Source organism: Leptodactylus fuscus, chromosome 2, assembly GCF_031893055.1.
Source record: "Leptodactylus fuscus isolate aLepFus1 chromosome 2, aLepFus1.hap2, whole genome shotgun sequence".
Classification (NCBI taxonomy): domain Eukaryota; kingdom Metazoa; phylum Chordata; class Amphibia; order Anura; family Leptodactylidae; genus Leptodactylus; species Leptodactylus fuscus.
Window position 1 is genome coordinate 133,855,938 of NC_134266.1, and position 24,072 is coordinate 133,880,009.

The 24,072-nt window shown below is 41.1% G+C and overlaps 1 protein-coding gene across 2 annotated transcripts in view; it reads left to right on the forward strand.

Annotated features, from left to right (window-relative positions):
* CSMD2 (CUB and Sushi multiple domains 2) overlaps nt 1-24,072 on the forward strand; it is an 801,202-nt gene that overhangs the window by 682,774 nt on the left and 94,356 nt on the right. For both annotated transcript variants that reach the window (XM_075264669.1, XM_075264670.1), the window contains 5 exons: nt 1,432-1,548; nt 11,154-11,267; nt 16,114-16,209; nt 18,395-18,598; nt 19,162-19,286. In XM_075264669.1, the coding sequence (XP_075120770.1) occupies nt 1,432-1,548; nt 11,154-11,267; nt 16,114-16,209; nt 18,395-18,598; nt 19,162-19,286 (656 nt within the window). The remainder of the gene's footprint in view (nt 1-1,431; nt 1,549-11,153; nt 11,268-16,113; nt 16,210-18,394; nt 18,599-19,161; nt 19,287-24,072) is intronic.

Consider the following 24,072-nt stretch of genomic DNA (forward strand, 5'->3'; position numbering starts at 1 on the left):
AATAACTCCAGGATACTTCAAAAAGATGGACCCACATAGAAATCACCACAGTATATCTCTGCAGCCACAAACCACCCACTCACAGTTTCAGATGCTTGATGATGACCTCGCAACACAAGATGTTTTTTGTTCTGCAATTCAACAGAAGCTGTTTATATCATGGGGAGGGCAAAGGGTAACCACGTACTGCAGAGAAAAAACATGAGAAGAATTCAAGAGAATTTTCTGCCTAGCCTGCACGAGTCTACTTGTCTTACCAGTTTGTGTTTCCTTACTTGTGTCTCACGTGTGTTAATGCAACATTTAATTATGAGGCCATATCAGTTGCAACTGGTACAGGCTCTTTGTGCAGGTGACAAAGAAAAACACGTAGAATTTAGTAATGCAATGTTACAGAACTAGGAGCATGGCAGCTTCTTACCTTGTTTGATATTTAGTGTTGAAATAACATTTCATCTAGGTGATAAAATTAACCATCACAAATGTGTGGATAAGGGGATTAGAGCATGAGTGCATTCTTCAAAAGTGGATGAATTTTGTGCAGTTCCCCAGACAAAGGTTTATGGACCTTTTTTTTTGGAGGGAAACTCAGTTACAGGGGGCCTCTTTGAAGCAAGATGGAGCGCTGCTACATTGGCACCTGCAGGATTGACATTTTCTAAGTGACACAATGCTTCATTGGATAAGTCGCACGAGACTCAAAACTATGCGATACACTATTGGACTCTTTAAGATCCTCAGAGATAAGATCCTCCACCTTTTGTCTTGTGGGGATACATAAAAGGCCAAATACCATTAGCAACCACTGCCGTAATCACGGCAGTGGTTACATTGAGGGGCATTTGGGGAAAATTCAACTATTATCTCAATTTTGTCCACACTGCAGGTTGAAGGCACATGTTCTATAATGGTCACTAAAACTTGATAAATCGTGAAAACATTTGTAACTCTTTATGTAAGTGTAACATGCTGCCATTGTGAAATATGCGTCTTTGAAATTGGCTCCTTCTTTTTGAAACACATTTGAAATTGTCAATTTCGTTATTGACTCAAGAGTCAGTTAGGATTGTTTGTGAATCATCCCATAAAAAAAGCCTCTAGTGGTAAGTTACTGACTTCAATTGGATTGTCGCCGGCTGGGCCATTAGTGCTCATGAGCGCGGACCATATATATTAAATCTGTAATAAAAATAAAGGTAAAAAACAGAGTCCAGAAACTTTATAAAAGGTGCATTTAGCTATGACACACTGCAAATATGGGAATGAAAGGTTGTTGGTTGATATATATTACCCCATCATGCACTTTTTCAATTCCTCACAAATCAGTCTATTGTGTATAGAAAGGTATAATCCTGGTCACATTGATAAATGATGAACTGTGGATTTATGACGTTGGAGTCAGTGTGTGCTATATCTCTGTTTCTCATGCAGCCCCCTGTGGAGGACAGTACGTCAGCCAAGATGGAGTGATTCTGTCTCCTAATTACCCTAGTAATTACACTTCTGGACAGAGCTGCTCCTATTTCATTGTTGTTCCAAAGGATTATGGTAAGAGATCTTACATCTTCGGATGGACTGTAAACTATCTCATCAACTTTTTCTCCATTTCTATTTTCTTTTTATACAGAGAAACTCCATATTGGTGTTCATATCGATGTGTTTCATATACTTGATATAAAAATATGAATTTAGATCACAAAAGGTTTTGTTTTATTGACTTATTGAAGCAGCTGAAGCGGAAACCCAATTTAGATTTATATTAAGGAAAACAGAGTTAGACAGCTTCTTTATGCTATTTGTGTCAAAGAGTAGTAGTCTTTATTTCAGCTTGTCAACATTGCAGTTGATTATTAAATTTAGATGTAAAAATTTGCAGGACTCTTTATCCCGGATATTTGTGAGATTATATGCTGCAAGCTTGCCACCGAACCTTCAAAGCTTAAGGGTGTTTTCCTTAAAAAGGACATTTATCAGCAGGGGAATAACTTGAAGCTCCTGGACCCAAATGCAAAATTGGAGCCTCATTCCTACATTGTGCCATGTATTATAATGGTATATTTTATGTGACAGGGGGATCTTTGGGGCCCCCAAGGTTCAGCTATGCTCCTAGAAATGAGAAAAGATTTCAAACAAAATTATTCAACTTTAGTGTGGTGAGGGTATCCTAGACTTATGAGTCAGGTGGTAGCTTCAACCTTGGAGATGATGCCACTGCTTATGGGTCTCCTAAGGCTCTTAGGCCTGAGTACGACTGCACCCTCTGCACCTCCTCAAGTTATGCCCCTGTTCATTATCTATCCTACACTATGATAAATGTTCCGGGTTCCTATTTACCACATGACCACAGTGAAAACTTGAAATTAAGTGGTGTTCAAGCATGTGTTGTCAATCACAACTGCTCTCCATTCAAAGTATATGGAACCGATGGAGACAGCCAAGGACTGTGTCATCAAACCCTATGGTAAAAAGTTCTTACTTAAATTGACTTTGAATGGAGTGAAAACATGAATGCTTCCCCAGTGTAGAAGTGAAGCTAGATCTTCCTGCACACAGGACAAAGATTTTACTTGCCCTCTCCCCAACTTTTTTTTTGCCTTGCTGGTCAAAAAGCAATTAGAGGTGGCAACCCTAAAATAAGGATACCCTAGAAGACTTCATTCAGAGCATCCAACTCCTACTTTGTCTACCAATAAGTATTTGGACACCTGTGGCACGAGCGACAATTACAGCCTCACCCCTCCGGGGCATGCTTTTCACAAGCCCTTGTGTGATGGCTAGTGGTAAGACAGGTACGTTCTTTCACCGATTTTGGACGTCTGATGCCCCCTTAGTTCGGCGATCCAACTCGATAGGTAAAAGGATTTTGGGGATATGTTAAAAGCAAAAGAAAAGTGAAGGAGACCATTGGAGTCCTGAAGAATGACAAAGGAGAAACAGTTAACATGGTGGAACAGCAGGTGGAGCTACTAAATTCATATTTTGTATCCGTCTTCTCCCAAGAAACTAATGGAAATATCGACATTAATGGTGATGGAGATGAGGGGAAGGAGGACTCCAAGCTGACTATAAGCGAAGGTCTGGTAAGAGAGCACTTAGCCAAGTTACAGGAAACCAAGTCCCCAGGACCAGATGATTTACACCCTAGAGTCCTGAAAGAGATAGCAGAGGAAATAACAGAACCCCTTGCTATAATCTTCGGTAAGTCATGGGAAACAGGAGTGGTCCCTTTAGATTGGAAAAGGGCAAATGTTGTCCCCATCTACAAAAAGGGGAAAAGGGACAATCCAGGAAATTACAGGCCGGTAAGTCTGACCTCGATAGCAGGAAAAATCTTTGAGCAAATTGTCAAGGAACATTTACTTCGGTACCTGGATGGGAAGGCATTAATTAACCAGAGCCAGCACGGCTTTATGACCAATAAATCTTGTCAGACTAACCTGATTTCCTTCTACAACAAAATCACTGAATGGTTGGACCAAGGGAATGCCGTGGACATAGTATATCTTGACTTCAGTAAGGCATTTGATAAAGTATCACATAACCTTCTTATTGAAAAAATGATTAAGTATGGCTTTGACAAAAAATCAGTTAGGTGGATTCACAACTGGCTTAATGATCGGGCACAACGAGTAATACTAAATGGCTACACATCGAACTGGAAGAAAGTCAAAAGCGGGGTGCCGCAGGGCTCTGTTCTGGGCCCAGTACTTTTTAATATCTTTATAAATGATCTGGACGATGGAATTATTGGGGAACTCATAAAATTTGCAGATGATACGAAGATAGGAGGAATAGCCAACACTAGAGAGGAGAGAGAGTGTATTCAAAAGGAATAAGACACACTGGAACAATGGGCTGAGGCGAACAAAATGGTATTTAACAGGGACAAATGCAAAGTTCTACATCTGGGTAACAGAAATGTAAAAAACATATATAGTATGGGAGGAATAGAACTAAGTGATAGCATAGGGGAAAAGGACTTGGGCATAATAGTAGATCACAAATTCAACATGAGCCAACAGTGCGGTGCTGCTGCAAAAAAGGCTAATAAAATTCTGGGATGTATTAAGACAAGCATTGAATCTAGATCAAGAGAGGTCATTATTCCGCTGTACTCTTCCCTGGTCAGACCACACCTGGAATACTGTGTACAGTTCTGGGTGCCTCAATTCAAGAAAGACATCGATATATTGGAGCAAGTCCAGAGAAGAGCAACCAAAATGGTGGAAGGTCTGCAAACCATGTCCTATGAGGAGCGGCTAAAAGAACTGGGATTGTTTAGTTTGCAGAAGAGAAGGCTGAGGGGAGATTTAATAGCAGTCTACAAATATCTGAAAGGTAGTCACAGTGCAGAGGGATCTACCCTATTCTCATTAGCACAAGGAAGTACAAGAAGCAATGGGATGAAACTAAAGGGAAAGAGATACAGATTAGACATTAGGAAAAACTTTCTGACAGTCAGGGTAGTGAGAGAGTGGAATAGGCTGCCACGGGAGGTGGTGGGCGCTCCATCAATGGAAATCTTCAAGCGGAATCTGGATAAACATATGCTGGGATGATTTAGGAAAACCTGCACTCGCAGGGGGTTGGACCCGATGGCCCTTGAGGTCCCTTCCAACTCTACAAAAAAGTAAGTAAAGTAAGTAAAGTAAGATAGGGTTCAAGTCTGGGCTCTGGGCAGGGCAGGCCAGTCGGTTAACCTGATTGTCACTGTACCAAGTCATGGTAGACCTCGCAACATGACAGCTGGCGTTGTCATCCTGGAATTAACATTGGTCTGAACCATAGAACCGCCATAATGTAGGAAGCACACTGATATCTAAAATAGTGCAATAGGCGTCGGCATTGAGTTTACCATGCACTGGGACCAAGGGTCCAAGGGTCCCAGTCTATACCAGGAGAAACACCCCCAGACTATAACTCCACCTCCGCAGAACTTTACTGGGTGTCCCAATACTTATTGGTAGACAGTGTATTTTCCATCTGAATTAACGGTTAGGTAATCTGAATTGTGTTACAGTGCCAGCGTAGTGATTTAGATATTATTAAATTCACATTCACAGGCTGCGATAAAATTGTAGTGGAAATTGATATATGGCATACTTTTTTTTTTCCAAAGCATGTCACTTTATGCTGAACGACTTTCACTTGAAATCCACAGGTAAAACCTGCAGCAGTAATTGACATGATAATGATAATAATAACTTTATATAATGCCAACACTTTACAAACCAGAGGATACATGATTAGAAGGTATGAGACATTCCAACAAAGAAATTAACATATCAAATAATAGGAATGAGGACCTTGCTCCCAAGAGCTTGCATTCTATGAGGAAATATGGAAACACAAGAGATAAGTGGGGTTGTTTGGTACAATGGTCCAGCAATCTTTTTAGAAATAAGGTGATATAACTACATCTGTATGAGCCAGCCACCAGCTGGTATATTTGATTATATAGATACTTAGTGCCTGGAGTATAGGGTAACTTCTAGATGGGAGGATCAGGTTCTGAGGAAATAAGTTGCAAGGATATGAGCTTAGAATAAGAAATGTTAGTGTATTGTGCAAAGGTGTAGAGCAATGGTCATCTGATAAGCCTTCCTAACCTGATGTAATTTTTGGGCAGATTTGAAGCTGCTGTAGTTGGATATTAATCTGATTGTCCTAGGTAAAGCATTGCAGAAAACCAGTGCAGCTCCAGAAAAGTCATGGAGACGGAAGTGGGAAGTTCTGATAAAAGAGGATGCAAGTGTAAGGTCATAAGAATGGGGAGGACAGTTAGGGTGGTACACAGTGACGATGGAGATGTAGAGAGGTTCAGTACTATAAATTGATTTGTGGGTGACATTGTATAATTTTCATAAGGGCATAAGAAGAACTGGAAGAGCCTTATGTAGATTTTTATAAAAATGGGTAGTCACAGTGAGATGTCTGCAGGGTTCATGCATAACCACAGCACAGAAATGTAATTGCTAAAAGGGTTATACTTTTTTACAATTGATAGCCTGTCCTTAAGATGAGCCAGCAACGCTTGATCTGCGGGTTAAAATTTGCAGCATGTCTATTACAGAGCAAGTCGCTTTTCTCAGTGGGTGTTTTCTTCACAGCATACGATTTGTTTTGATCTCATCTACTATTCTGAAAATGTGAATCATCATGGGTTAGCTGAAAGAACATTTGTGGGGATTGAGCTATGTCTGTCCCCAGAGAGAATTTGAGCAGAGAGCCATCTATATAAAGTTTCTTTGCCCTAATAAGGTGTATGGAAAAGGCAGTGGCGTAACTAGGAATGGCGGGGCCCCGTGGCGAACTTTTGACATGGGGCCCCCCCGACACCGAAGATCTCGACCGAGTCCCTCCTATGCATTCCTGCGCGCTCTATTATGACCAATAATGGCCCCTGCACACAGTATTATGTCCCTTAGAGGCCCCTGCACACAGTATTATACCCAATAGTGGCCCCTGCACACAGTATTATGTCCCTTAGAGGCCCCTGCACACAGTATTATACCCAATAGTGGACTCTGCACACAGTATTATGCCCTATAGTGGCCCCTGCACACAGTATTATACCCCATAGTGGCCACTGCACACAGTATTATGTCCCATAGTGGCCCCTACAGGACTAAATACTGTCACGTCACTGCTGACCGCTATACCAGGACAATTGTGGATAAAAAAATCTGGTCATGTGCATTACAATTTAGTAACTCCATGTGCCTCATATTAATAGCAGTTAACCCCATCATGTCCCTCACATTAACCCCTGTGTGCCTCACCATAAGAGTTACTGATATGTGAGAGACATGGAGGTAATAATAAAGTATCTTCATTATTATTACCCCCATATGTCTCACATATCAGTAACTCTTATGCTGAGGCACACAGGGGTTAATGTGAGGGACATGATGGGGTTAACTGCTGTTAATATGAGGCACATGGAGTTACTAAAACAAAAGTAATCACCCCAAATGCCTGATATTAATAAGCAGAGTAACCCCAGTACGTACCTGTGTACCTGATATTAATAAGTATAGTAACCCCAGTATGTACCTGTGTATCTTCAATTTCATTTTCCTGGAGCAGCTTCTTCCTCTTCTTCTCTTCCAGGATGGCAGGAGCTCGGCAGGGATAAGCCCCGCCTCCTGGGCTCTCCTCAGCCCTCTCATTGGTGGGCAGAGGACAGACAGAGAAAGGGAGGGGGGGGGAGAGAGGGGGAGCGTCCTGAAGCGCTGAGAGGAGCCAGACCTGCAGCTCCTGTGTCTCAGCTGTTGCTGCAGCTTCGGGGCCCCCTGTTGGTGGAAAGTATTCCATCAACAGAGGGCCCCGATCATTATACTCGGGGGTCCGAAAAGACCTCCGAGAATAATGATAGCAGCGGTAGCAGCTGTCACCGGGCCCCTGATGTCCCAGGCCCTGTGGCAGCTGCCTCTGCTGCCTCCGTGGTAGTTACGCCACTGGGAAAAGGGCTATTCCATCTTTAAATAAAAACGTATTTACAGTAGTATCTTTAGTTTACAACACAGAAATCCAAATTTATCATACCACTATGGGAAGAGGGATAGATAGATAGATAGATAGATAGATAGATAGATAGATAGATAGATAGATACGAGATAGATAGATAGATAGATAGATAGATAGATAGATAGATAGATAGATACGAGATAGATAGATAGATAGATAGATAGATAGATAGATAGGAGATAGATAGATAGATAGACAAAATATATAAGACCGCACCAGTATAAGCATATGATGCTCATCAATAGGAAAAGGATCTGTCCCATTCAATATATCTCCAAAAAGCAGGTGGCACACCAAAGAGTATGTGGTAAAAAAAAAATGAAGGAGGTTTATTGCCTAGCTTGAAACAGGCTCTTTGAGCTGAAACATTGCAGCACTTTTTTACTACATACTTTTTGGTGTGCTTTTTGGAGATAGATAGATAGATAGATAGATAGATAGATAGATAGATAGATAGATGTGAGAGAAGTTAGCGGAGCAGAAAACAAAAAGTCTTTTGATGTCAGATTTATGAGCGGGCTTTATCTAGACAAAATTGCCATACAGTGAACAAGTGGAGTTCTGTCCCTCTTCACACTTACATGCTTTACCCACCAATCTAGGGTTGAAACCAGGGCGCAGGCAAGCTAAAGCACAACCTCAAAGCATTTTCCTTAATTTGCATATGGATAAAACATCAATTTATATGAAATGGGGCCCAAAAACTGAATACAAGAGGCATATTTGCACACTGTCGAATCTCCTCTACAAGGTTCTATGAATAGGTTTATGATCAATTTATTACTGTCAGACTCCCTTATTGCAAGTTACTGGAGAATAGATTCATCCCTGTGTTCAATGGCCTAAACCGACAGCACTGTCACACACTGAACTGGCCTTGCTGTGGCCCATTTACTCTCTGCCCCCATTGCGACTCTCCTGACTAGCGCTCCATTCCACACATGGTGAAAAGGAAAGGGAGACCTTAGACCCCTGATCTAGTGAGCAATGAGGGTCCCAACCCTTCAATAATTACTTTCTAATATATTAGCTTAAGGCTATCACCAGGATTCACCTTTTTGACACTGTTTGTTTATTCTGTCACTTATAGCTGTAGTATTCCCAATTTCATAGAAGTCATTCCTCCATGCACTGCCACTGGCTTTCTGGCAAGCCTATGATGGAACATGTGTTTACATACAGCGGCCAAGATGAGGAAGCTAAGCTGCAGTATAATTTAAAGAGGGACCGAATTATAGATGGGCCTTATGGGACAGAGAGTAAAATTTAGCGTCTGATCATAACTGTACTCTAATGGCACATAAGTAATGCCGCCAGTGGATAGTTTTCTAAGAAATAAAGAACAAATATAGTACTTATAATAAGTATAAAGAGCTGAACTGAAGATATTATTATTAGTATAATTCTGCCATGTGCTACTGTGTTCCCACTTACTGTATATAGACTTGTCTGATGGTAGGTGTCATTGAAAAATACAGCAATAATTCTGGCTAAGTGCTCAAAAATCCTTCAAAATAGTCACACGCAACTATTCCTTACCACATACCACTGTATGCCCAAGTAAGCCCACCTCGTAAAATGTTATGTCTAATTTTAACCCTAGCATTAGATAAATAAGTTTGCTTATTCGTACGGTAACATTACATCTGTCAATCTGGATTCCTTTTTGGCATCTGCATAGAAACATAAGGCAGAAAATAACATCCCCAACAATATTTCGTAACAATCTTTAAATGATCATTTTATGCCCTATAAAATTACAGGAATATGGGAGTATATTAGTGCCCCATACATTTGATCTTTATAGCTTGGCTTTATACAACTTGTACCTTTGCACAGAATTATAATATATTAATATGCTCAAGCCCTAATAAAGTCTCACAACTAAATTAAAACTATTAAAATGTGGAGTGGACGGGATGCTCCATGTTCATCCATTTTGGCAACTTGGATATACATTGTCAATAGATATTATTTTTGTCATGTTATTACTCTGTACTGTGAGTATACAGGTCAATGAGTTCAGGTTGTATAACTGTTCTTTGGTCGATTTTTCAAGTGCTGAGAATTACAGCTGAAGATCTCCTTGAAGAGCAATGATCAATCCCAGTTTCTGAGCATATGAGTTAGGTGTCATGTACCGCTGCGTGTCACAAGCCCCTTCTACTTGCTTGTAGACTTGTTGTATAATGATAACGATAATTAAAAAAAGAGCAATTTTCTCTGCTTAATCTCACAAAACAAATGAGTGTTTTATGCCTTGATCGTTTCTATTGTGTTAGACGTTTTTTTTCTATTTGTTACCAGGTATTTATAACATTTCTATCATTACGAATGGTGTTACGCATTTGGAATTAGTTCATTTAGTTCATTTACATGCCACACTGCATTGCTCTAAAGCCACCAACTGTTTGTCATTACAACACATGAATTGCATTGAATTAGAGGCCTTTGTAAATGATATTCTGTCACTGAGTGAGCTGAGGAGACCCTCTTCTGACTATACATTCTGAGAATACAATAGAAGCAGGGCCATTATAACCCATTGGTTGGCCCAGTGCAAACGTTCCATGAATGTACCCCTTTAAGGCTACAGATAGCTAAACAGTCATTTATAGTCGCTTATGTGGTAGGTGAATCGGCAAACAATGTAATATACTATGTAATGTGTACATTGCCCATCAAATATATTTCTCATTACTTCTTTTATGGTCTCATTGTTTAATGAATAGTGTGTGCGAGCCAAGATGCGCCATACATACTGGAGCAGATAAACGAAAATGCACAAGAGTTCTAGCAAAATTTGCACAAAAAAAATGTTTGTCGGTCTTATTAAAGAGCCCAACATTAAGGCCTCTTATTAAAGGGCCTCTTCATAAATCAAGTTCATTCCATGCGCCAGAATTGAAACCTGCACCAATCGGGAACTGGAGTAGATTTCCCGTATAACTCATGTCAAAAAACTTGAGTGAGTTATAGGAAATATTTCAGGCTGAAGCATCCCTGCCCAGGCCAACTCAACTCTTCACCCCTTTCTGCCCCATTCTCCATCCTTCTCCGCTCTCCACCCTTTCATCGAAAGTAGGGCGTGAGGTACAGAACGGGGAATGAGTAAAAAGGGTTTTGTACCAACATTGCTCCACATTAACAACATTTACACCAGAAAACTGTGTGTGAAAACTTGATGTGTTGATAAATCTCCCACTATTAGTTTACCTGCCCCACTGAATCCACTTAGAGAGCTTGTCTCAGATCCACCCTACAGAGTAGGGTGAGAGGTTCATAAGCTAGTACAAAAATGGTAGTTGCTTTAGATGTTATTTAAGGAAACATAGTGCAGTCTGTTGTACTGTATGAATTATCCTAACGGCGCCTTGGACTAACAGGTTTTTTACTTGCGTGAGCTTATGAATATACTGTATCAGTGGCGCTATACAAGTAAGCAAAATAAAATAATAAATAATAATATGAGTCTCTGTGTGCACTTCTGTATATTCTTTCAGTAACATGAAAATTTATCAAATGGTGGCTCTCCCACAAGAGAAAACTATTCCATGTGTCAAAATTCTTGATTGCTTGTTTGTATGCTGATAGGATAACATGTCTCCGTGTTTCTCTTTCAGTGGTTTTTGGGCAGTTCACCTTTTTCCAGACAGCTCTCAATGATGTTGTTGAAGTACATGATGGGCCCAATGAACAAGCTCGTCTTCTCAGCTCTCTCTCGGGATCTCATACTGGTATGAGGCTGGATGGCCTAAGGATTGTTTTAGTTTAAGGCATATGCATAAATAATGTGATAGATAAAATGCAATTTGATCTTAATATGACAAATGTTCCAGTAATTTTTTTTGGTTTCATTATAACCATATATGATAAATAAGGAATTTGTTACCTTCCACAAACACTGATCGCCACAACGCTATTTGTTATTACTAGTTATGTGTCTTAGTTTGTTATATTGTGTCATGAATGTATACATTTGGTTTCTCTAGTCTAGAACATCATTTTCCAGTTTACATGTAGAATGAACTTATCTTGAACTGCATCTGAGTTACGACTAGTACTAGTCTACTGTACAATTCTTCAGGCTTCAGAGATGAAATCTCCCAGTATTCTACCAGAACATGCTATGGTGATTTATCTGAAGTGTAACCTTCTTGGCAGTATGGAGCCATTACTGCACAGTAGATTATAGGCTCTTGGTTAATCTATGTTCACAGAGAAAATCTCCTGCCGTATACAGTGGGGCAAAAAAGTATTTAGTCAGTCACCAATAGTGCAAGTTCCACCACTTAAAAAGATGAGAGGCGTCTGTAATTTACATCATAGGTAGACCTCAACTATGAGAGACAAAATGAGAAAACAAATCCAGAAAATCACATTGTCTGATTTTGTAAGAATTTATTTGCAAATTATGGTGGAAAATAAGTATTTGGTCACCTACAAACAATCAAGATTTCTGGCTCTCACAGACCTGTAACTTCTTCTTTAAGAGTCTCCTCTTTCCTCCACTCGATACCTGTAGTAATGGCACCTGTTTAAACTTGTTATCAGTATAAAAAGACACCTGTGCACACCCTCAAACAGTCAGACTCCAAACTCCACTATGGTGAAGACCAAAGAGCTGTCAAAGGACACCAGAAACACAATTGTAGCCCTGCACCAGGCTGGGAAAACTGAATCTGCAATAGGCAACCAGCTTGGATTGAAGAAATCAACTGTGGGAGCAATAATTAGAAAATGGAAGACATACAAGACCACTGATAATCTCCCTCGATCTGGGGCTCCACGCAAAATCTCACCCTGTGGGGTCAAAATGATCACAAGAACGGTGAGCAAAAATCCCAGAACCACGCGGGGGGACCTAGTGAATGAACTGCAGAGAGCTGGGACCAATGTAACAAAGCCTACCATCAGTAACACACTACACCGCCAGGGACTCAGATCCTGCAGTGCCAGACGTGTCCCACTGCTTAAGCCAGTACATGTCCGGGCCCGTCTGAAGTTTGCTAGAGAGCATTTGGATGATCCAGAAGAGTATTGGGAGAATGTCCTATGGTCTGATGAAACCAAACTGGAACTGTTTGGTAGAAACACAACTTTTCGTGTTTGGAGGAAAAAGAATACTGAGTTGCATCCATCAAACACCATACCTACTGTAAAGCATGGGGGTGGAAACATCATGCTTTGGGGCTGTTTCTCTGCAAAGGGAACAGGACGACTGATCCGGGTACATGAAAGAATGAATGGGGTCATGTATCATGAGATTTTGAGTGCAAACCTCCTTCCATCAACAAGGGCATTGAAGATGAAACGTGGCTGGGTCTTTCAACATGACAATGATCCAAAGCACACCGCCAGGGCAACGAAGGAGTGGCTTTGTAAGAAGCATTTCAAGGTCCTGGAGTGGCCTAGCCAGTCTCCAGATCTCAACCCTATAGAAAACCTTTGGAGAGAGTTGAAAGTCCGTGTTGCCAAGCCACAGCCCCAAAATATCACTGCTCTAGAGGAGATCTGCATGGAGGAATGGGCCAACATACCAACAACAGTGTGTGCCAACCTTGTGAAGACTTACAGAAAACGTTTGACCTCTGTCATTGCCAACAAAGGATATAGAACAAAGTATTGAGATGAAATTTTGTTACTGACCAAATACTTATTTTCCACCATAATTTGCAAATAAAGTCTTACAAAATCTGACAATGTGATTTTCTGGATTTGTTTTCTCATTTTGTCTCTCATAGTTGAGGTCTACCTATGATGTAAATTACAGACACCTCTCATCTTTTTAAGTGGTGGAACTTGCACTATTGGTGACTGACTAAATACTTTTTTGCCCCACTGTATATACCAAATGTATGGCATCTAACATGAACAATTAGGCTACATTCACCTCTACTGTTATTATGTCCATTGTTGTCATTCATCACAGGATGACATCAACGTATATTAAACAACAGATATATACGGAGCCTGCTCCATCGGGAGTCCTTCATTCACCCAAATGTAACACTTTCTTCTATTATGTTTCTTACTTTTCTTCCATTCAGAAGTATACAAGCATAATGAAAGAGAGCGTCCATCATGTTTTTTACATTAGAGTCAACAGACAGACAGAGAGGGCTCCATCTGAGTCCATTACTCTGTTATTGTTCATGTCCATTGCTGACATCCTTTGATGAATGGCAGCAGTGGACAATAACTGTATAAACATAGCCTTAGCCTTACATGGTAAAATCATGCATTCTGTGAAGTAAGATCTCATGTGGGATATTTGTGTATTGCCAAGCACAGCTTGTTAGACTTTCCAATTTAGTTCAGACATATGCCAAAGTGGACACTCTTTGGGCATACATGGGGTCTGTAGAAGTCTATGGAAATGACTGGTGTATACATCAGTGTTTCCCACTTTCTACATCAAACATGCCCTGGAAGTGCCGTGTGAACATAAACATAGAGATGTTCCTCTTGACAAGCTTGTTGACTGTTTCCAATAACAACCAGCAGAAATATAAATTCATTCTGGAGCTGTAATCTCAGATAAGGACAAGATGAGTATTTATTTTTGCAAAGTTAATTATCCTTTCATGTACATTATATCCATATCTGATCTGTAAAGTGGAGAACATACTCATGGAAGCTATAGAATGACATATGGCAAGCTGGTATGCTGTTTAAAGGAGTTGTCCAACACCCCAAGAGTTTTGGATCTTGATGGCCTATCCTGATGGTAGGTCATCTGTATCTGATTTTTGGGAATCAGACACCCAGGTCCGACACCTATCAGCTTGTCTGACTGCCAGAAGCTGTAAACAGATTGACTCCTATTCAAGTCAGTTCAGTAGAGCTGCAGTTCCCTGGCACCAGCTATAGTGTATGGCTCTGCAATAGTGGTACCAGGGACTCCCATTCACTTGTATAGGAGCAGAGTTGCTTTCACCAAATACACTATATGCAGCTATCGGAAGCTGGTCAGGTGATTGGTGCCGGGTCTAGATGTTGGATTCACCGATCAGATTCTAATGACCTATCCTATACAGGGGCGTAACTACCGTGGTAGCAGCAGTAGCAGCTGCCACAGGGCCCGGGCCATTAGGGGGCCCGGTGACAGCCGCTACCGCTGCGTTTTTTTTTTTTTTTTAAAGTCCGTTACGGGCCCCATTCACTTGCCGATCCTGGCTGGGCCGGGATCGGCAAGTGACACCGCGGGGCCCACAGAGGCTATCATTATACTCGGGGGTCTTTGCAGACCCCCGAGTATAATGATCGGCGCACCGGGAGGGGTAAGGTAACATAAAAAACAGTGTTACTTACCTCTCCGCGATCCTGCCAGGCCTCCGTCATTTGTGTCTGACGTCTCTGACGTCACATGACCCAGGCCAGCTTCCTGGGTCATGTGACGTCTGACGTCATTAAAGCTGGACAAGAGCGGACAGGACAGCCGACAGGAACAGGTAAGCAACTGTCTCTGTTCTTTTAATGGTTTTAATCCCCCGGGTCTCCGATTATTATACTCTGGGGTCTTTTCAGACCCCAGAGTATAATAAATGTTTATAGGTGTCCACAGTGGGACATATGGGGACACTATGGGGGATAATACTGTGTGTACATTGGACACTATAGGGGTTAATACTGTGTGTACATTGGACACTATAGGGGTTAATAATACTGTGTTCATTGGATACTATAGGGGTTAATACTGTGTGTGCATTGGACACTATAGGGGTTAATAATACTGTGTGTGCAGGGGACACTATAGGGGTTAATACTGTGTGTGCATTGGACACTATAGGGGTTAATAATACTGTGTGTGCAGGGGACACTATAGGGGTTAATACTGTGTGTGCAGGGGACACTATAGGGGTTAATACTGTGTGTGCAGGGGACACTATAGGGGTTAATACTGTGTGTGCAGGGGACACTATAGGGGTTAATACTGTGTGTGCAGGGGACACTATAGGGGTTAATACTGTGTGTGCAGGGGACACTATTGGGGATAATACTGTGTGCAGGGCTTACTAAGGGACATAATAGAGTGCGGAGGACGGGGTCAGTCGAGGTCTTCGGCATCGGTTTGGGGAGGGGGGGCCCCATGTCAAAAGTTCGCCACGGGGCCCCGCCATTCCTAGTTACGCCACTGATCCTATAAATAGGTCATCAGCTTTGGAAACCCTTTCTACATGTGTATAACCAAGCATAATTTGGCACTTTAGGTTTAGAAATATTTTATTAACAGAAAAATAAAAGATCAGATTACATAAATGTGTTACTAGGAAAGGAGATTACAGAGATTTTAGCTGAATATAAAGTATGTTTCCACATCTTATTTCTCTATTTCTGTATCTCTGTTCATCACATTATTTCACATCAGCAGTCGTACAAACATTAGCTTGGTAATCTATGTAGTCCCCCTCCTTCAACCGGAGTAATATGTTCCCCTGGCCAGAGTGCAGTCTGTGCTGTTGCAGTCTATCTCACATACTGTGATCTGATCAGCATCCCCGCTTTGCAAATCCCAGCTGCAGGTTTATCTACAAGAGGCAGGTCTTCCCGCTCTGTAACACGTGCGCTCTGCCGTTACAGGTGAATCTCTACCTCTTGCAACTTCCAATCAGATTTTAATTAAGTTCAGTGCCAAGGGACAGGCAACAGCCAAAGGATTTCATTTTGTGTACCAAGGTAGGTGGATAAATGGCGTGTCATGTCCTGTGGTCATCGAAGCAGTGCATGAAACCTACAGGGACTGTCATACAGATATTAAAAACTGTCACATGGCTAGATTGGGAAAGTGAAAAGGGACACAGTACAAGAAGTGGATTTGGCAGGTGCACAGCTTGGGAGGAAAGGAAGCAGTGACTCTGTAAATACACCTTGAAGCAATGTATTTTATGTGTGTTTGCAACTGGGATTTGAGATATATATCACAGCTTGATGAGAGTAATGTGCCATACAGTATATACTAATGTATTTTGTACTGAGCACAAATGGAAGCGTTTCTTTTGCCAAGACTTATCATCTTCATATCAAGGCTTTTTTTTTTCACACAAGGCAAGGCTCCCATCTGCTGCCCAAGCACGTTGAACATGATGATGATGTAATGGGGTGCATTTAGTACCGATTATACTGATAATAGCTTCTCACAAATGTGTTTTATAAATCTATTCTCTTATATAAAGAAATGCAGATACCATCAGATATATATAAAACATAATGGCCCAGATTTCCTATTGTGGTTACAACTAGACACTGTAGTAAATATGGCAAACCTTTGGCGCATCTTGGCACTAGCTGGCGCATCTCAGGAAATGTAATTTGAGTTTAAATTTTTACAACTTGCTAGATAATTCGGTATTGCTTCTCAGAAAAGGGTATATGGCTTAAATCCACCAAGTTGCGCCAAAATTATGTCATAACATTTTGGCGTAAATTAAGCCAACTGAAATGTGGTATATAGTTAGGTTACTGTGGTAAATCTGACACATTTTCAGACTACCTAACACTGTCTATCTATTAGTAAATATGGACCAATGTATGTATACTCGATATATTCACATGCATTATGGGTTGTGCATTATAAATTCCATTTGCAAGCACTTTATTAAACGAATTCTGTCAGCAGGAGAATCAGCATCAAACTAATGACAGTATCCTGTAGGGAAGCTTCTACTCTGTCCATAGATGTCTTCCTTATTCTGCATTGCAGCTCCATTTTCATAGAAATCAGTATTTGCTTAATAAAATTAGTTGAAAAAAATCTATAGAGGTTTTTTTTTTTTTTTTTTCCTGCTGGGGCTTCATTCTCGTGCTCTATATAATCATCCCTAACTGCCACCCAACTCCATGCCCCATTGCTATAGTGACAGCTCCCAATTTGTCACACTTTGTCTGCAGTTAGGGGCGGTTATGTGAAGTGCAGAGTGAAGCCCCAGCAGGAGAAGAAATGCCCCTAGAGCCCATTTCAGCTAATTTGCATAAAAGTTTATTTTCATTAAGGTACGTAATTAGTTTGATACCGATTTTCTTGCTGACGGACTTCCTTTAAGGCAATCTGATTAAATATATATGGAGTGCCTTCCATCAAGAGTCCTGTCAATAGGTAGGAGAAGAGTAGCTATAAATGGTGTTTGACAGGGAAATGGCAGGGCTATGGAATATACTACTCTTTGCACAACTAAAATTAACATTCTGCATTTTTGAAAATTTAGCCTTCTCGCAGATTTTTTATTTTTATTCCACAGTCTGTGGATTAGAATAATGATGGTAATGAAAAACCCTTCATTTTTTCTGCTATGTTTCCGGGGGAACCTTAGGCTAAAAGAGTAAAACATAAAGTGACAGGAGGGTATGATGATGATTGAATGACACTTGAAATTCATTGAGGCCACAGAGATACACCAGTCTGTATATAACAGAGCAGCAGCAAATAGATTATAATACACTTTAACTCTGCAATCGTGTGCCTAATATGCATGCATCTCAAACATCTATCTGATGAACATAACTATATACATATATACTGTATATATATATATATATATATATATATATATATATATATATGAGAGTTGCCTGGGGGTAATGTGTCAAGGAATATTTTTTCTATAGTTAATAAGATCATAGGAGAAAAGTAAAAAGAAAATTGAAGTTCAAAGTCTCTAGATGTTACACTTCTGCTTATTCCACCATTAACTGCTGTACATGTATTGTCCACATTATCTAATATTATTTGTTTATTCCTTTTAGCAGTACGTCCATTTACCAAAATATTCTATAAATACTTTTCATTCTCTTTTTTCCTTACCCCTCCTTGACCTGCCACTATCTCGATCTACTGTACCTGCAACCATCTCTTTGCTTCTTATAGCTGTTCCTCGTACTAGTGCCACTCAATGCAGCTCAATACCAGAACCCAAGTATGGACGCCGTATTGGGAATGACTTTTCAGTTGGAGCTGTCATCCGTTTTGAATGCATTCCTGGGTATGCATTGCAAGGCTCCAAGAATATTGAATGTCAAGCAGTGATGGGAGCACTAGCACAGTGGAACACGTCAGTGCCATCCTGTGTTGGTAAGTACCATTTTGTGTTGATTGACGTCCGATGTTTTATATGTCGATCGATTTATCTAATGATAATTTACCATGATTATATTGTATAAGCCATGGGATGTTCTAGAATTCTGGCCTACTTGCACTAAATAACTTGCATATTGCATTGAATCAGATTTATTATTGGTTTTGAGACTTTTTGCTGCTCACTAGACAGATTTCAAAAAGTTTTAATAAATGAGACATGGTCTAGCAAAGTTCTAAAATGCAACAAATTTTGCCAAAATTTTCTGAAAAAAACATTGGTCTAACATAAGACAATCAGAAGGCGGCATAAGGAATGGAAAAATGTCCAATATATATAGCTAGATTTGCCAAATCTATCCAACCATAAAAGCTTTTGTGAATAAAATGGCGCATCTTTTGTCTGTCAGGTCTAGTTATAAGCTGCTTAAATTTAAGACAGTAATCTCCCCTAAAGTCTTATTGCCTTATGCATTGCTAATCCATGAATAGTCACTATACATTTCAATGCAATATTGGTACAAGGTCTGACATATATTCTTTTTCTTTTGATTTGTTAGTGCCTTGTGGAGGGAATCTGACTGAACGCAAAGGAACCATTTTGTCTCCAGGTTTCCCAGAACCATACCTGAACAGTTTAAATTGTGTATGGAAGATCACAGTACCAGAAGGAGCAGGAATTCAGGTGAAAACTCTTCAAGAATATAGTTCTCTGCTTCTTAGATTTCATATACAAGTGATAGTCAGGTTTAAAGAAGTCTGGATGGTAATTATGGGGGTACAAAAAAGAGGAAGATGTTTACTTAACAAAAAACAGGTAGATTTGATATACAGATTTAATATAATGCAGCTTGAAATGTTGAACCGTAAGTCAAAATGTGAGGTTTCCTTCCTCCCTTCCTTATAGTTTCTTAGTGATTTGTAAGATATGAGCTACCATAAGGAAAGTGACATTTGTGGCCCTTTGTCCAACTAAGAAAACTTTAAGAAATCTCTTAGTTGTACCTTTTCACATACAACTGAAAAGGTAAAATTGATATACTGACTTATAAGCTGTGTCCTTCTTTGCCTGTCCTTTATGTTTCATGAGATGACAAGCTTTCTAAACAACATGAATATGCAATGAACAGTCATAAGATGTCTAGCTTCTATGTGTCTCTATCAACTTGTGGTTGTGTTGTAAATTGTAGCCTGTTGAATTGGTTTCATGAGAAGTTGGAGCCCAAATTCAAGCTAATTAAAGGGAGTCTATCATTAAAAAATATTTAAACTAAAACCACGTAGGAATAGCCTTTAAAAAGGCTGTTCATCTCCTACCTTTATGTTGAAGGTCCGCGCCACCGTTTTTTAATTTTGTCTTCTTTATTCATTATGGTAATTGTGCTCAAAAAGCATAGGGTGCATTCCCCTGTGCTCAGAGTGCAGCGTTGTTCTCCATTACAGCGCCGCCTCTGTCTTCTGCATCTCCTCTTCACTCCACTCTCACTTCACTCTTCTTCCTAGAGACCACCGAAAAATGGCCGACGAAACAGCTCACTGTGCATGTCCATTGACAATTTTGTGATGAGCTTGCGTAAGAAAACAGTGGAAAATGGTGGCGGAACGCGCGCAGTCGACTGTTCCTTTGGCCATTTTGCGGTGGTCTCATGAGAAGAGACGAATAGCTGGGGGCACACGGTGGCTCAGTGGTTAGCACTGCAGCCTTGCAGCACTGGAGTCCTGGTGTTCAAATCCCGCCAAGGGCAAAAAACCATCTGCAAGGAGTTTGTATGTTCTCCCCGTGTTTGCATGGATTTCCATCCCATATTCCAAAGACATACTGATAGGGAAAAATGTACATTGTGAGCTCTATGTGGGGCTCACAATCTACATTTAAAAAAAAAAAAAAAAAAGAGAGAGACGAATAGCCTTTCCAAAGGCTATCCCTACATGGTTTTAGTTGAAAAAACTTTTTTTTTTAATGATAAAATCCCTTTAAGGATACACAAATATGTATGTTAATAAATATGGACCAGACTATAATAAAGTTGTTTTTTTTTTCATATTTAGTTTGTGGCATCTTCATTCTGCTGTTTTTCTAAAAATTGTTCTCTTCTCATCCTGCTGTATAGTAATCCTCAGTTTCTTCACCAAACATCATTTTCAATCATCATTGCCAACAAGCTTGACAAATGGGGCATGTGAATTCTGGCAACTTTCTTTGGTCTAAGATAAGCATGATTTGTATGGCATCTAGTATGTTTCATTGTAAAATCTAGCTTCCCTTCAGTGCCAGCTGGTAAATCTACTCTGTGGAGAAGGTTAGAAAGGTTCTTCCATCCAATCAGTGATTTTTAGTATGGCAATTAAGGCCTATAGTGAACAGAATCACTCTGCATTGTGCGCTTTTGTGTAATTGTAGATGCTGCCATTGTTAGCAGTTTTTTGTTATTTCTGTGTTACGGATACTTTTATTGTAAATGAATCATTAAACTTAACACAACATTTGTGCGGCTTTTAAATTAAAGAAAAATCTTTTATCTACGTATGGTGGTTTGGACATTCATTAAAGAGAAATCACTTGCCCAGGAAGCACTGCTGTGCAATATTTATGGCTTCTTTCCTAATTGAAGTTCAGTTTAATAGCTTTTCCAACTTAGTCCCCAGGGGACATTCAGAACGTCATAGATTCAGAATGTCACCAAGTTCAATGTTTTGTGGTGTAGCACATTCATTCTTGTTAGGGGTAAAATGTCCCTTCTGAACAGTCATTGTGAAATGCGTTGACACACTGGGACAGAACTTAGACCTGCTGCACATACCAGTTGACTTGTTCATAAGAGTGGAATTCATTGCCAGCGCACAGACAGACCAGTGTGTGTTGTTGCTTGGCTAACAGAAGGGATATCTCCGTCTATGTGTAACATGAAAATCTGGACTTGTTTGTTATGTGTTTCCATTTTTTTAAAATAATGAAAGCAAGGTTCTGTGCATGACATTTTGTATTCGAGTTTTTGGGAGTTTTGTATCCAAGCGGAGAAAACATGTTCTGACACCTCATTTCATCTTTGTATTTCATATCAAACCCTGTTAAGCAGACCTCCTACCGTTCTTTGTCAGTTTTATTTAGTAGAACTGCAAATGTATCTTCTCTCTTCATTCCATGATATCAAGTCTTAGTTATAGATGGGCTGCCCTTCATTTTATATGCCCAACATTTTTTTATATATATATATTTTGATAGATTTTTGATAAACTACTTATGTAATTATATTACTAATGTTTTTAATGTGTACTTAGTGTTCTTAATGTACATTATAGGAACAGAGTAACTCAATTATATTGAATTTTGAAGGTCTAAATATATTTAATGTAGCAAAGTTTAAACTAGCTACACTGGACAATTTCAGTGACTTTTTTTACATTGTCTTTTTATTTAAGGCCTGGTTCACATCTGTGTTCGGTATTCCGTTCGAGAAATCCGCTTGAGGTCCCCCAAACGGAATACCGAACGTATTAAAAAGCGGTTAGCAATGAAAGCACATGGACTGCGGTTCTACACAAACCATGCGGAGAGGAAAGTACTTTTCTCTCTGCATAACTTGTGCAGACACCGAACAAAAACACACGGACCCCATTCCCTTGCGTCCCACCAGCGGCACAATATGGGGTATTTTCTGCCCCTGTGTGCTGGTAGGACAGGCAGAATTTTTAATTAGCCAGACTTAACACCTGGCTGGACCCTATAAGAGGGCACCACACCCCTCCCCCTGCGTGTTTTTTTCTGTCCTGTGTGTGGACAGGTGGGGAGGACTTGGTGTCCTCCTATAGGGCTCTTTGGGTCACTTACCTGATCCTGAGTCCTGTCCCTCGCTGGGGCTCCTGACCTGAAAGAGAAGGCAGGGGTGTCAGCAGGGTCTTCCCCTTCTTTCCCCTTCTCCCCGTCCGCTGGCACTTACCTGCAGTGTCGGAGCTTCATGCGGAAGCTTCGGCCGTCGGCTCTGCGAGCGAGTATAGGGGCCGGAACCCTTCAGCCGGCTCCCTCGTTCCTGGACAGGGAGGAAAACTTTGCAGCGCACTTCCGGCGCCGCACTTCCGGTCACACTGCAACCGGAATTCTATAAACATTAGCCCCGGAGAAGGAGCTAGGTTTAGGGGCAGGGTAGTGCAGTCCCCTGGCCCCATTCCCCCCCCCTCTAGGTAAACAAATCTTTGTTTTGAGGGTATTAGGGGGGTGGGAAGCGGGAAGGAAGCGGGGTTTTGGGCGGACCCGCCCCCTTTTTCGGCGCTCAGTTTAAAAAGGATGGCAGGACACTCAGTCCTTGCCTTCCTAGTTTCCAACTAGTGGGGCTTGTGCAGTTTTGCAGTTTGCAGCTGAGCATTGTATTTGGACATCTTGGTCTAAGCTGTTCCTCCATCTCTCACCTTACGCCCGGTAAGAAACCATTATTGAGTTTCATGTGTGTTACTCCTCTCATACAGTAATTCTATTTAGGTGAACATAGCGGTCGCTATTTTTTCACTACCATGTCCTCTTCCACCACTCCTCCTGGGGACCAGGAGAGAAGGAAATCCTCGGCTAAGAGAAAGCATTTTTCCTGCCGGGATTGCGATATTCCCTTACCTGATGGTAGATGTAGTCTGGGGTAGGGGCTCTCTGCAGTAGGAGGTTGCTAATTAACCTCTATGTTCCAGGATACGATTGGTCACGTTGTCGGTCCTGCAGAGGGCCTCCTGCTGAGGAACCCTCCCCCAGGGACATGGTAATATGGATGAAGGAGTATATGGTGAGTACGGTACAGAGAACAAGAGGAAAGATGGTTTCCCCACTTCTGGTAAGCTCCTCCTCCTTTTTTGTAGGACGAGTCACTAAAGGACATCCGCGTGTCCATCACCCAGCTCTCCAAGAAGCAGCGGACAGAAGGGCGCTCTGCTTCTCCCCCCTCCCTGGAAAGACTGCAGATGGAGGATGACTCCTGCCCTTCCATGGTGCAGTCGATCGTGGCCAGCAAACCCATATTCCCATGGGATAAAACAACCAGTTTGCTGAAGGCCATCCGGTCAAGGGGCCTGAGTGACATGGGGGAAGCCTCCGCTTCTACCGCTGAAGGGCAGAGGGCCTTTCAGGTAGATGCGGCATTAATGGCCATTATGGAGCAGGAGTGGAAATTTCCTGAGAAGTCTCATGTGGCCTCCAGAGTATTTAAAAATTTATATCCGGTGGATCCTGTCCAACTGGCTTGCTGAGGGCCACCCCCAAAAGTAGACCTGGCGGTAGCCAGGATGTCCAAGCGTACCATTGTACCTCTTGAAGACGGCTCTAACTTACAGGACCTCTTGGACAGGAGAATAGACTCCACGCTTAAAAAGGCTTATTCATCTGCTTCAGCTCAGACCTCTGTGGCCATTGCCTCCACTGAAGTGGCAGACTTCCTACGTGCCCGGCTGACGCAACTGGAGCAGGACATAGATACTGGCGTCGATAGAGACGA